The sequence below is a fragment of the Cardiocondyla obscurior genome, linkage group LG07 (assembly GCF_019399895.1).
Source record: "Cardiocondyla obscurior isolate alpha-2009 linkage group LG07, Cobs3.1, whole genome shotgun sequence".
Lineage (NCBI taxonomy): Eukaryota > Metazoa > Arthropoda > Insecta > Hymenoptera > Formicidae > Cardiocondyla > Cardiocondyla obscurior.
Window position 1 is genome coordinate 2878572 of NC_091870.1, and position 14452 is coordinate 2893023.

General features: G+C 38.3%; 3 protein-coding genes across 4 annotated transcripts; 2 read left to right on the top strand and 1 right to left on the bottom strand.

Moving 5' to 3' along the window:
* Positions 1-24: 24 nt before the first annotated feature.
* On the bottom strand, positions 25-6355 carry LOC139104292 (zinc finger protein 512B). Of its 2 annotated transcripts, XM_070659698.1 has the most exons (4): positions 6230-6355; positions 5728-6093; positions 4461-4716; positions 25-4174 (listed from the first exon to the last, which is right to left on the bottom strand). In XM_070659698.1, the coding sequence occupies exons 2-4, from the start codon at positions 5884-5886 to the stop codon at positions 3765-3767; spliced, it is 825 nt and encodes a 274-aa protein (XP_070515799.1). In that variant the 5' UTR covers positions 5887-6093; positions 6230-6355; the 3' UTR covers positions 25-3764. The 2 variants fall into 2 exon arrangements, with proteins under 2 accessions (XP_070515799.1, XP_070515801.1); XM_070659700.1 differs by having other exon boundaries at positions 5728-6264.
* A 449-nt stretch (positions 6356-6804) lies between these two features.
* On the top strand, positions 6805-8629 carry LOC139104013 (max-binding protein MNT). Its single transcript, XM_070659232.1, has 4 exons — positions 6805-6852; positions 7162-7343; positions 7651-7864; positions 8222-8629. The coding sequence occupies exons 1-4, from the start codon at positions 6805-6807 to the stop codon at positions 8627-8629; spliced, it is 852 nt and encodes a 283-aa protein (XP_070515333.1).
* Positions 8630-10221: 1592 nt separating this feature from the next.
* On the top strand, positions 10222-14358 carry LOC139104272 (zinc finger protein 510). The gene is made up of 2 exons (XM_070659658.1): positions 10222-10687; positions 10753-14358. The coding sequence occupies exons 1-2, from the start codon at positions 10675-10677 to the stop codon at positions 12345-12347; spliced, it is 1608 nt and encodes a 535-aa protein (XP_070515759.1). The 5' UTR covers positions 10222-10674; the 3' UTR covers positions 12348-14358.
* Positions 14359-14452: the final 94 nt, after the last annotated feature.

Genomic DNA, 14452 nt, shown 5'->3' on the forward strand with positions numbered 1-14452 from the left:
TGACCATCGACTGTGATTCGACGCTATCAATATATTGCGGCTGCGCGATCAACTTTGAAGTAAACTTATTGAGTTGCGTTTAAAAATAACATTTTTTTTTTTCTTTTAAATGGGCTTCACCAATATAAGGTTTACATTTGCTTACGTTAGAGCTTAAACGTTTACTTACGTTAGCAGCCAAAAATATGATAAAAATAATCACATATTATAGAACAAATGGAATGAAAGATTGTGATACGTGAAAGATAACAGAGAGAAATAAGGAGACGTTCGAAAGAACGGTTCGTTATAAGAAATTAAAAAGATTAAGACATATTTTATATCGGATTAATCAATTTAATGATAATGTTACAGTTGATGAGATTAGAAGTTTTATATATTTAATTATAAATATTTAATCCCTTTTTTTTCTTTTTTTTATACTTTTGCATTAATTATACATGATGAAACGTTTGTAATATAATAAATCTTGACTACAAAATAACGTAATGTTTCGACCACATTTTACTAATTAAATTTTTATCATTAATTTATTATTTAACTATTAAATTTAATTTATCATTTATTATACATATTCATACCATGTTCCTTACTTTTATATTACAATTACTTAATACGAACGTATTCTCAAGCTCGAAATAATTAAAAATAAAAGATATCACCTCGTACTCTCCAAAAAGTAACAGCTTGCATTTTACAAAAGAGTTAAATTAAATATAAATTAAAAATAAATGTAAAAAGGAAAAAGAAATAATTATTGTTTAGCATAAAAGTAATATAAGAAATTTCAGTACGGCAACACCGACGAAAAATAAATGTAATTCAACTTTCTAAAGTATAAGCTGCTTCGAGCTTTAGTTTCCGATTGAAACGTAAAGTTCATTTTCTTCGATCGCGATAGCAATGTTTAAATCGAACTTTAAGCTAGTCAAGCTGGTGTTATGGATACGCGCCTTTGGTGTCAAGTGTAACGCCTATCGAGCGCAAAAGGCGCCGAAGAATCTATTAAATATGAGCTTGCTATAGATACCCTATAACACTTGCTACGAGCAACTCCTATACATTATTACGCACGTCTAGTGTAGATGTAGTTACCGTAACCGAGGTCCCATTAATATAAATTACTATATATAAAACAAAAGCGAAGCTCGCACGTGTGGATTTGAAGCAATTAAAGTTCGCAATGCGTAGTTAAAAAAAAAAGAAAAAAAAACAAATTACGTAACACAACGACTACGGAAAACAGGAACTTATAACCGTATCGCACAACTTTGTCACAAGAAATTTTAGCATGTTACTTTGTACCAATGTTTAACGTTTAGAACACAGTCTTACACTACGCGGAGAGAAAATAAAAAAAAAAAAAAAAGAAAGAAAAAGAAAATAATTATACACAAAGATAAAATTTTCATCTCACACATTGATAATTAATTTAAGAAAAGAATAATTTTTATGTTTTCTTACTATTTCGTTTATTTCCATTTTCAAATTGTTTGAAGATTTTAATTAACACGCGGGATTGAATCACAAACTGAATAAGGTCGTGTGTTTGCGTCGTTAAATCCGGAGATGATTGCACCTACGAGTTCCATCTCGTAGGCACTGTAAATCACGTGAATTAATAATTATTTGCACTTGATCGTTTTACTGCAGCACAGCGAAGCTCGAAGTATGAGCTAAATTAATATTTTTTCCGCGCCGGAAGCCGAGAAAAAAGCGCAAGCTTGGCCAGAGAACCTCTTTTCGGATGTGAAACACTCGTATCGCGTGGGGAAAGAGAGAAAATCCGCGTATCTACCTTGCTAAACCGATACTGAGAGCCACAACGGCAGAAAGATAGCGGTTCACCGTAACGGGGTTACGGATTTCTTTTCTTCCATCGTGATCTGACGGATGACGTGAACTTCTTCTCGGATGACATAGGGCGAGAACGTCCACGTGTTTTCTCGCTTTTATTCACGGAGCAATCGTAAACGATAGTTGACGACCAAGAGACCGTCGCGCTCGTTCACACGATCGGCGATGTATCGGGATCGTATATGTATAGCAATCTTCTTGGCTAGTTTATCTTATAATCTATCCGGTATCTGCTTTTTAAATAACCACTGCTGCATTTACGTTACTGGATAACCAGTTTTTATTTTTTCTTTTTTTATCGAACACGAGTTGCAAGAAGAGCTACTTAATTATCTTCATTTATACTTTTCCGCAATGGGAAGCCATTGTAAATACAATTAAAGATATAATTTACGTTTTGCCGTCGAAAAATGTTAATTATTGCATGTCTCTGTATTAAAAAAAAAAAAAATTTATTAATCGCAATCGATCGAAGGCAGCCGGAAATTCGCAGTCTTCGGGAATTCCTGAAAAATGCAGTTCTCGGGCCTATAGGCGAAAGTGGAATTATACACGTTTTTTAATACGAGCGGTGGTAGCGCGCCACGATTTGCCTAGCAATTCGCTCTTGAACAATGCATGAGAGAGCCGCTGCTACGTGGAAAACGCGACCTTTCCCTGTTGGTTCCGCCGGTATACTTTTCCAATTATAGAAGGGGTAGGTGCGACATTTGCCATAGCGTATCGCTCGATGCGCCGGCACAGGTATCAAGGTACGTGATAACTCTTCATTGGCCGATAAAACCTCCGCCCTGCTTGGCAATGAAATTGCCAGGCAACGCAGTTTTTTTTTTTTTTTTTTTTTTTCGTCGTTATGGCTGCTTGATCATCCTTGAGTTGTTTTAATTCAAATAATGTAATCACTTCATTTAACTTCTTCGTTTAATTTTTTTTCAATCTTGACGTACATCTGTAAAGTGAAATATACAGGCTGTAGGTGCAATTTTATTCTTTACTTTAAAGACACCTTTTTTTTTTTTTTTTTTTTTAAATGTAATAATTTAATTTAATTCGACAGAGACTTAACGTTGCTTCAGTAGTTGGAAAGCAAAAGGATATGTTGAAGCACAGTTAATAAACGTTTCTGGTCGATGTATAAATATATGAAAAAATTATTCTCACCTTGTAACTGCTTCTGATACATAGTCGTTACTGAATTAAACATGATAAAAGATACTTATTAATAGAACAAGTTCACACCATTCATAGAGAAGAGCGGCGTTATAGTTCAAGGTTCTGCTCGGGAGAATTTTGGTAGAAAAATATTTATTTGTCTTCCTCGTTTCATTCCTTTTTTCTTTCTTTTTTTTTTTTTTTTACACAAAACTCTTGCATTAAAATACGTCGTCATGGTTGTCGTCAGTATTGTCGTGGCCCGAATAAATGGAGGGAATATGTACGGTTTGATTTCTCGCCACCATGGCCTATGGTTTATACGTGGCTTTATAAACGTATTGTCCGTGTTTAGTAACGTGTCCAATAATTATTAATTATACGAAGTGATCATGTTAACGTCAGCGGTGTTCGCGCACTTCGCACGTCGTTCACGAGAAATTAATAAATATTAATAACAAGATATTAATTAATATTAATATTCATTAATTTACCAATACACCGGGGTTGCAGTCAGCGGAAAGAACTGCTGTATAATTGTTACAAAAATCGTCTTTTGTAGAAGGAACGCGTACACTTGGCGCTTCTTTTATCTCTTTCGGTAAGATTATTCTCTACGGATTGAGTATATGATACAAAGTTAGACATCGGTTCCTACTTACGTCACCGCGAAGATTACACGGGCGTGTTGAGTTACGATATTAGCGAAAATATAACGTCGTTGAATTGTTAGAACGGATTCCTGGGCGAGTGCGCTACCAAACGTGCGACTTGTAATGAGCGTGTATGGCGACCGGAACTGGATACGGTTTCGGCACGTGCACCGGCACAGCCACGTGCACGGGATACGGTCGGTCGACGTGTACGATTTTCTCGAAGGCGACGGGATAAGGTTTCGGTACAGCAACCGGGACGTGCACCGGTCGATCGACCGGGACGTGCACCGGTCTGTCGACCGGGACCGGAACCGGTCGGTCCACGTGAACGATCTTCTCCACTGCAACGGGATACGGTTTAGGCACCGGCACTGCCACCGGGACGGCGCGATCAACGTGAATCGGCACAGCTATAGCGATTGGGACGTGCTTGGTGACCGGCACCGCCACGGGCACAGCAACCGGTTGTGGTATCGGATGTGGCACTGGCTGCGGAACAGGCACTGCCGCTGAAAGAAAAAAAAAAATTTTTTTTAAGTGGAGATATTATATGGAAAAATAAATTTATTAATATTATTAAAAGCTTAAAATTATATCTAGATTTACACAAATAAAATCACTTTTCTGTATCGGACTGAAAGGGTGAGAGGCAATTTATGATAGTAGGTTCTTCCAATTTACGTTTTAATATTGTTAAGAAAATAATAGTAAATATATTTTTAAGTTAAAATAAAGAATGTAAAGGAAAGAAGAATAAATGAATAGAATTAGTATCGCTTCAGAAAGATTGCTCACCGATCGGATGTTCAATTATAGGAGGTGACGGTTGCGGTATCGGATGACCAACGTCTGGAGGCGGAATCTCGTAAACTGGCCTAGGTGGTGCGGATGGTGGACCGTATACATGTTCCTGATATCCTTGCAGACCGTACCCTACGTCGTCCAGACCTCTCTTGCCGTGTTTTTTCACTTTTGCGAAAACTCTGTTCCATTGCTTTGAATTCTTGTCCACGGTAAGAGCCACACTGCTGGCCAGCACCAGCATTATTATCTGTAAAAAAAAAAATGTGCGACGAGACGTCAAGACAAATAAATTACACCGCCTTAGAAAAATCCCTCAAATAATTTCTTTTAAGTATAACACATTTTTTTATATAAGAAAAATATTATAAATTGCACGATATATGAATTAAGAATGCTAAGAACGGTGTAAAATATTTTTGAGCTCAATAGCACTTCGGAGAAAAAAAAAAAAAATCGAATTATTTAAATAAAAATTTGTAACAAGTTAGAAATAATTTTAATTGCCACGAAGTGTTGAAAATTAATGTAAACCATGCACTATCGTCGGTTGCGATTCACAAGCGATTATAAACGTCGCACAAAAGTCACTGTCGATCAAACGTATATGTCGCGTTCCTCAATTTCGTCGTTCACGGCAAATCCAAATGTAAGTCGAATGCAAATCGCGTCGCGCGATAACGAAACAAAGGATGAAAAATTCGCTCTGGTACCAGGAGGAGTCTCATTATTGATCACTCGAGGCTTCCAGACGTTGGCGGACGCGACGCCGACGAAAAACTGAGTTCACTTCGTAATTGTGACCCCCATATGTATTTATAGAGCATCGACGAATCGGCCGTAGCAAGAAGAGGAGCAGTTTCATGAGCCGATATACTTTCGCTGCCTTTGGGGACCTGGGCCGCAAGCCAAATGGAGAACCACTTTTCTCTCTTAAGGGGTCAAACGAGGAAGACGCACGGCGAAGAATCCCGGCGCATAACATTAGCGGGGTGAGTTAGTTAAAAGTTTATCGACGAGCATTTGATCTATTGATCACTAGATAGCCGCGATCGCGCTCGATACGTGATTTGATTCGATCACACCGTGATACACGGCCGGTATCGTTACGCGCGAAGCGTATTGCATTGACAATTGTATTACAAAACATAGCTCGACTTCGGTATTTTAAAATAATATATATATAAAGTGATATTAAAATAAGACAAGAACGCAGAGTGATAACGCAATAAAGTAATATTAAAATTATTTAAACAATTACGTAGTAAATAATGTGCTGGCGCGATGGCGAGTCAAGGTACGCGGTAGCTGATGCAAATGGCATGCTCCCAGTTTCTTTCAGCGTTCTCCAACGTCCCTCTATTCGGTCAACGGGATCGAGGCGGGCGCATTTTCCTCTCCGCTTCCGCGTTAATGGCATAAACTTTCCTAACTTTCATTTTCTAAGTGCCTAATGCCGTTGCGTTCCTAATACCGGCCATGTTACTCGCCATTCATTATTCATCGACGAGTTCGAAGCCGAATGCGTAACAGCATGCCCAATGACGCTGGCCAAGGTTCGTCAGCCATCGCGAATCAGCGGTATGCACACGTAAGTATTGATGAAATGTGACGAGGAAAGTCTCGGCTGGAAAATAAAACGTTGCTGATAAGCGCTGCGTTTAGTACAGAACCAAGAAAACTTGCGCGTTACCCGAGTTTATTTCTTTCAAGAAACCTTGCGGAACTCGACTTTCCATTAGTTTCTGCGTGTATCTTGTTACCTTTTGTATACGTAATTTCGCATTTGCAGATATCAACGTACGCTCTTCGGTCATGCAGGCTATATTGAATGACGCGCGGAATTCTTAGGCGTTTTCCTTTTCACCGTACGTGTGCGGAAGTGCGTTTCCAGGCATAATTAAATAGGCATGGGGATGTAGGTAAGTAGTACGAGACCTTTGATCGCCGAGCGTAATTACGACGCCAACATCGCGAGCAGGAGTTCGTTTATCAAGTTGATATACTGGTGTTGATCTTCTTAAAGACATTGCCGACCTATATTAAATAATATTCAATATAGTTTAACACTTATTTAAAGATGTAGATATTAAATAAAACTTTTCTTAAATTAAATTTTGAAATTAATAAGGTAATATTAATTATTCACTATTACCTGATGGCTGTAAAGATTTTTGCAAAATATAAAGATGTTAATTGTCTTATTGGCGACATGTTTTTCCTTGCCTGACGCATTATTCTGAAATGTCGTTGCAAATTGAATTCGTCAATGGGCAACTTTCTTTATTAGAAGTTCGGGATATCGATTGACAAGGGTGAGCTTCCGACTTGATCATAAATGGAAACTAGTCCTATTCCTCAATCCAGATCCGCCAAGTCGTCACTGGTACCATTCAAAATATAAAAGACTTCTGTTGTTACCATTTTACGAACAGTCTGCCTGCGACAAGAGAGCAATAATGTCGAAGATCTTAGTAAGCAGCTGCGTTTTCTCGTTTAAATAATAACACAAATTAAAATAAAGATTTACAAATAAATTATCTAATCCGAACTGCCTGCTCGAGATATTTATTAATTTTTATTTTTATTCGAATTTTTGTTTTCAACCAATTTATGTTTGAAATAATTAAAGAATATTTTTGTGAGTAGTAATTTGTGAAATATGAATTTTTTTTACATTAGTATTGTGTTTCAGCTGTTCCTGATATTAATATGTACCTTCGCACTCGCGTCGGTGCCGCCAGAACCGAAGCAGCAGAAACGGAGTATCGTTGGTAACGACGGATGGATCGGTCTACCAAGTCCTTACGGACACGGACAACCGTGGGCAACTCCTTGGAAAGGACTCAAGCTTCCTGAGATCAATCTGCACGCAGGGTAAAAATATCTTATAGTTTAATTAAATAGAAAATAATGTTTTATATATAAAGCATATAATTCAAAGTAAATCTACGAGTTGTGGCGTTTCTAATAATAATCTTAATTAAATAATCCAAGCTCTAAAATATTTGTAAAACAAAAAATTGCAGGGCATCATGCATTGCCGGTAAATATTTGTCGAAGAATTATCTTCTTCTTTATCAATTATTATCCTTTTGTCGCTTTATTTTTATTTAATGTAATTATTAAAAATTATAAAGTGTGGTAATATATATATATATTTTTTTTTTATATTAATCGATAGATTGCAGCTGGCAGGCACGACATACGGTAGAGGTGACATCGCTTTAACATCCGATATTCTGAAAGCCGTCCCGGTGTATATAACGAAGCACGTGGTGCTGGAAAAGCCGGTGCCAGTTCCGCACCCGGTGATCATAGAAAAACCGTATCACGTGCCGTTACCAATCGAGAAAATCGTTCACAAACCGGTCCCCATCCCGATACCAGTACCTCAGGTAACATTTCGTCATTTTACTTTCATTCGCACGTACATGAAGTCCATTAACACTTTTCTTTTCGCAGCGGATAACAGTGAGATAAAGTTTTATTTAGATTATATCGCTAATCTAAAAAATTAATTTTAAAAAAGAATTAAAAATTAAAATTATTAATTATATACATATAATTATTTTCTTTTATTCTCATTTAAAATAAAATTAAAACGAAAAAATTCTTGCAACTAAATAAGATTATTTTAAAGTTCTTATTAAAATGATAAATGACAAGCTCTCTCTATTTTTTTTTCTTTTTTTTTTTTACCGAGATAATGTTCTGTAAGCTGCAATTAATTGAAGCATTTTTCCAACACGCAGGTGGTACCAATTCCCGTGGACCATCCAGTACCGATTCCAGTGAAGCAGCCAGTCCCGGTACCAGTGCAGCAGCCGATTCCAGTCCCGATAAAGCATCCAGTGCCTCTACCGATACCAGTGCCAGTTCCGGTTCCGCTCCACCCTTTGCCGGCCCCGGCGTTACCGTTGCACCCTCTGCCACCCCCGGCGCTCCCGTTGATTCCAGCTGATGGACTTGCTGCCGCCATCTACGCGCGTGACCATGCACCCGATCTTTACCCTATCCACACGCTGCCGGTCGCTCTCCACTTGGACAACGGAATCGCTGCTGCCGCCCCCCTCACCCTTGGAACCCATGGCGTTGCCGTTACCGCTCCCCTCGCTCTCGGGGCCCGCGGCTTAGGCCATGGGCTTGAAAATGTACACTGAAGAGCAGATATGGCGTTTTCTGCGGCGACAGCGGACATATCAGTGATATAGAAGTTTCAAAACTCGTGTGCATGATACTTATACGTTTATCGATCGAAAGGAGCTATGAAAAAGAATGTGAGATAAGAAAATATAGTAATTATCTAGTCGAAAAGATTAATTGCCAATAATGTTTAAACTTAACAGTAAAATAAAAAGATTTTGTAATAATTGTAATTTATATTATATTTTGTAGTTTATATTATGAATAAATTTCCATATATTATATATATAAAGCTGTTTTTTACTGCCCTTACGAGCTACACCTTATCAAAGCGTACCTATCCCGTTCCCTCGAAAAATTGTTTAAGTAGTACGAGAAATTTTCGACAATTTGTGGGAACGGGGCTCTGACCGTGCCACCAACTTATCTCTTCTATTCATCTGATACTTCGGAGCCTTCGCGGCGAGACATTTTCGACAATTTGCGGGAACGGGGCTCTGACCGTGCCACCAACTTACCTCTTCTATTCATCTGATACTTCGGAACTTTTGCGGCGAAAAATTTCCGACAATTTGCGGGAACGAGATACGCTTTGATAGGGTGTAGCCCGCAAGGGTAGTAAAAAACAGCTTTATATATATAATATATGGCAATTTATTTATAATATAAATTACAAAATATAATATAAATTACAAAATATAATATAAGTTACAAAACATAATATAAATTACAATTATACAAAATCTTTTTATTTTACTGTTAAGTTTAAACACAATTGGCAATTGATCTTTTCGACTAGATAATTACTATATTTTCTTATCTCACATTTTTTTTCATAGCTCCTTTCGATCGATAAGCGTGGAAGTATCATGCACACGAGTTTTGAATCTTCTGTATTACTGATATGTCCATCTTCATCAGTATAGTGCGTTGGATAAATTAAAAGTGTTCTGGCATCATTGCCGCCCAAAAATTGCTATACTTTCCATCTAATTTTAGTAAAGGGGCCACAACAGTATGTCTCTTATGTACCAAATTGAGAAGAGCACTCGAGTTGGTCAAAAAAACATCGGCATTCAACATCTGCAAGAAATTTTCTTTATATAGTTACGGAGAGAGTTACAGAAAGAGAACATTTTCCCGAATTAAAATTTACATTGTTCTCAAACAAATTATTTAACTCACCTAAAGGAAGTCTGCCCATACTTTTCGCCCATAGTTAAGGGCCTACTCTCGCAGACTTATTATTACGTGGATAAATCTGCGACGTGATGAATCGGCGATTGATCCATTTTTTCATCCTCAAAACCCTTGGACGAAGTATCAAAGTGTACGTTTATCAAATGATAGAGCTCCGCTCCTCGTGCTGATCCATTTGTTCAATATTCCAACCGAATTGTCAATAGTTATCACTGCATATTCTGAAACATTTATTTACGTTTTAATTAGAACTAATTATAATTAATTATAAATATGTAACGATATTTCACGTTGTTTGGGTCTCGGCGCTTCGCGGCACACATGCGAGCTTCGTTATGTGAAGCTTGACGCACTAGCGCACGCATGCCGCCGTCGCTGCAGATCGGAGCGACTCGTACACCGTCAAATGCTATTATTGACGGGCAGTGTACGCGTCGGAAGGAACGGGCAAAGAGAACGCACCGTTCTTCCCTTCTTTCCTTCCTTTCTTTCTTTTCGCATCGATTCGCCGCGCGAGCCGCCTCAACCCGTTATCGAGCCCTTTCTACTCCGAGAGGCGGAACGGTAGACGACGGGCGACGCCACGGCATGGCGAACGCGATCGCTTGCTCTCTCTCGCGCACACCCGTCCCGAGGAACAGCTGATCTCAACGTTACCGTCGGCAAGAGGAGCACGCCAGGGCGCCGCGAGCACGAGGTACCGCGAAGTATCGGCACGCCGGACGTAAGCGCGATCCTCCACAGGCCGCCTCAGACCAACGGACAGCCATGCGGGGATTCGGATCCCGGAAAAATCAATGCACGGGGGTGCAACGTGACAACGCGTCGTGAAGCGCGTCGACCGGACCCTCCGCCGTCGATTATGCGACAGACAGGTAAGTACGGCCTACCCCCGAGCTCCCTGAGCTCTCGCACGTTCTCTCATGTATTCTGTTAACAGGGCACGCCGAAGTGTCAGGTTATGTCACAAGATCTAATGGTAAACACACGTACCCTATCACACTGATCGTCAACGCGGCGTCAATGAGGCGGCGCGACCGCAAGGCTGACAAGATGCTGAAGCTGGACGAGATCGAGGGCGAGAACGTGCGCAAGAGGTCGAGGAAGACCATGGAAGAGAAGAAGAGCAAGAGCCACAGGAAGAACAGGCATGCCAGCAGCAGCAGACGCAAGCTGCGAAGCACCGTAGAAGTAGTGCCTCACAAAGTTGAGCCACAGGAAGAGGAGACACCTTTAGATTTACTGTATCTTGCGAAGGATCCCGCCGAGGTGTCTTGTAAAATCGAGCCGTCTGTTTCCAATGAGGAAAATTATATCTTAATGCCCCCCCTAGATTCTTTCGAGGATGCAGAAGTCAGGGTGGAGGATCTTCTCGAGCAGAGCATGCATAAAATTTCGAAGAATCAAAAGAACGGCAGATGGATGCATAGTTATAACAAGATGGTGTACTTGAGAAAGTGTGCAGTCAACAGTGATCAGTCCACGCAGGACGAAACCAGCCAGAGCACATCCTCGGAGGAGCACGAGCGCATTCCGAAGATCGAAGACATTACATATGACAATTCTGGAGAGATGAAAACGGATAAAACCTGGGGAAAAAAATTGAACCCGCTTTCACTGCACTATACTGATAAGAAGAGACCTTATTTGAAGTGTCCCGCGTGCGGCGCTACATTCTTCAGCCCGAATCCGTATCAGAGGCATCTACTCTCTCACTTGCACACGACAGCAGAGAACAGTTACATATGCAATTTCTGTAATTATTCGAATGCCGAGCCGGGAATGTTATTTACTCACCTCACCAAGCATCAAAACCAATGTGAATCTTGCAATGAGAGCCTGTTGCGCAAGGATAATTATGAAAAGCATTATCAGCGCTCGACTAACGTGCAGGAGTGCGGCCGGAAGCGCGATCATCACGGAATGCTTGCCTGTACAGTTTGCGAGCTGGTGTTTGACATTCTGCCGCAGTTGGAAAAGCACTGGTTCAAGCATACTTGCAAGAAACAAAAATCGTATCAGTGCAACGAATGTAGCGGTATGTACGAGAACATGGAGACCCTGAAGAACCACATATGCCTGAAATGTCCAATTTGCGGCGACGTTTATGAAAGTCTCCATCGATTGAAAATACACACGATGTGGACAAAGCATAATTTAAAGTGTCCAATTTGTTCTTATGAATTTATTCTCTCGATGGACCATGAGAAACATATGGCCCTACACAGAAAAGTTTATAAACCTATGAAAGATTTCCTGCACTGCTTGTCCGCGCCCGACGGTAAGACATTTCAATGCAATCTATGCGACAAAATATTTTACGCCTTACCTACTCTTCTTACGCATCTCACGGAGGAGCACAACGTGGGCAATGTGAAAACCGAAGAGGAGGAGATTATGGAGGACGATGTTTACGAGCTGAAAGGAGACGCTATCGATATTGTTGTAGTTCCTGATTTTAAAGAAACGGACAGCTACTATGACAACGAGATCGATTCTCTGCAGCAAGAAACTGATCTGTATGATCCGTCATAAAGACAAAAAAGAGGCTATTGTTTGAGTCGTGAAAATAAAAAACAACAAACTCTTTCCTGTGAGCGATCGTTAGCTTTTACTGTCGTTTGACATTTTCTCGAGCATTCTCGTAATAGTGATACTAAACTTGAACTATGGAATAAAACTGATACAATTGTAAGTGCCGTTTATAGTATGTAACTCATGCGCTATTTTTAAAAATGTATCGTTTGCTTCAGGATTTTGATATCGATTTATACTACAGAATGTTACTTTTACACATGTTACATTCTCCTCCTGGTCTCTTTCTGTTAAGTGATCTATATATATATCGATAATAATTAAATATATAAGTATTAGCAATTCGAAACTAGATAAGAAGAAAAGTAGATATGGAACAGAGATTAGTCATGAAACGATCGAAATAGCAGGTATTTTCTGATGAATTTAGCGAATTCGATTGCTTAAGTTACTCTGCACTGGTATACTAAACAGTATTATATTTAAAATTACTCGAGTAAAACCAATATATTAACATTTAAACAGTGAAAAATATCAAATATATATCTTAGAAATCATGCCATACCGCATTAAGATATTTTTGCATAATTTTGCATGTAGTTTTTAATATGTATATTAGCGCAAAGTAGTGCAATCGAATTCTCTATAAGCTTGTCGTCAGAAAGTTTAGGAACACGTTACTTGTAAGCAATTGTTATTAATAGCGATTGTGATCCATTTCACAGCAATTTCAAAATGAAGCTGTAATAATTGTGGTGCTTAACCGATTTTAAAAGTTTACTTTCTTTTGGTCAACCGTTCGGTGTTTGTTAATATGTTAAAGAAATTTTCTATAGAATTATTGTACGTAGATTTATATATGCGTAATAGCTATTTGTTCCGCGTACGAAAATAAAGTTTCAGTCCTGAGAATTCTAAAAGTTTTTCCATGTTCTATCGCCAACGTTTGTAATTTCAAATAAGAATTAATTTTAATTATTTGTTCTTTTTAAAATCTTTTTTGTATTAATATGATTATTTAATAGATAAAGTGCAATGTGACAAATTTAGTTTTAATAATTTAGTAACGTTACATATTGCGTACGTTATATTATTTACAATTATATATATGTGACTTTAATTTTTTTTTTTTTAATTATAAAATTAAATTTTCGTTTATAATTTTTTTATTCTTCGTTTCGTGTTCCTAAATTTTCCGATCAATTTTCTCGCTACAGACTAAATGCAAATTAAATATAAATTAAATTGGTATAATATAAATACATTCCGCGTTATCACATGTGATGCTCATTTTATACGGATTATTCAAAACGTTGCATCGCAGACGCATGGATTTTCTTACGGCTTGTAAAAGTATATGTACTGATCACATTAGGTTTAAATCTCATGTGTATATTACGTATATGTCAAATAGCGTACATTTATGTAACATCTTTTTAATTATTCCTATTGAAATATATATTTAAAAAGCGATATTCCGAGCTATCAGTCCTGCTGTAGCGTGATCATAGCGTCTTGCTACAATTAGCTTCGTTAATTTTAATTGATTTTAGTTCGCAAAATCTGATATTTCCTAGAGTTAATTAGCGCGTGAGAGACACGCGGTACCGTTCTCGTTACGATTTATATAGTAACGTGAAATTTGCGAGGCTAAACACGATGGCATTTTTAAGACCCGGTCTACATTACTGTGCTAAGTCTTAAGCCGTAAGAAATTAACCAATCATATTAGATAATTCTCTTGAAATTTTGATATAATTGATCACTTTCTTAAGGCTTAAGACTTACTACACCTAATGTAGATCCGCTCTACCTAATATATAATAAAAACACTCGGAAACATCCCGCAGAATTTTATGCTTGCATTCAAAAACTCACTCGTGCATTAGAAAATATTTTGCGGTGTATGTAAATCTAATGTCGTAGGCCTACGCTGTTACAATTTCGCTTTAAGAATTTTTTGCCCTATTAAATGTATTAGTTTTAAAAAATAAATTTTTATTAATATTCTTTTGCGCAATCATCTTTTTTTTATATTAAATCAGAGAGCAAATATCAATCAAACTATCAGTTCTCCTAGTCGTAGGTCAGAATTATTACAACTC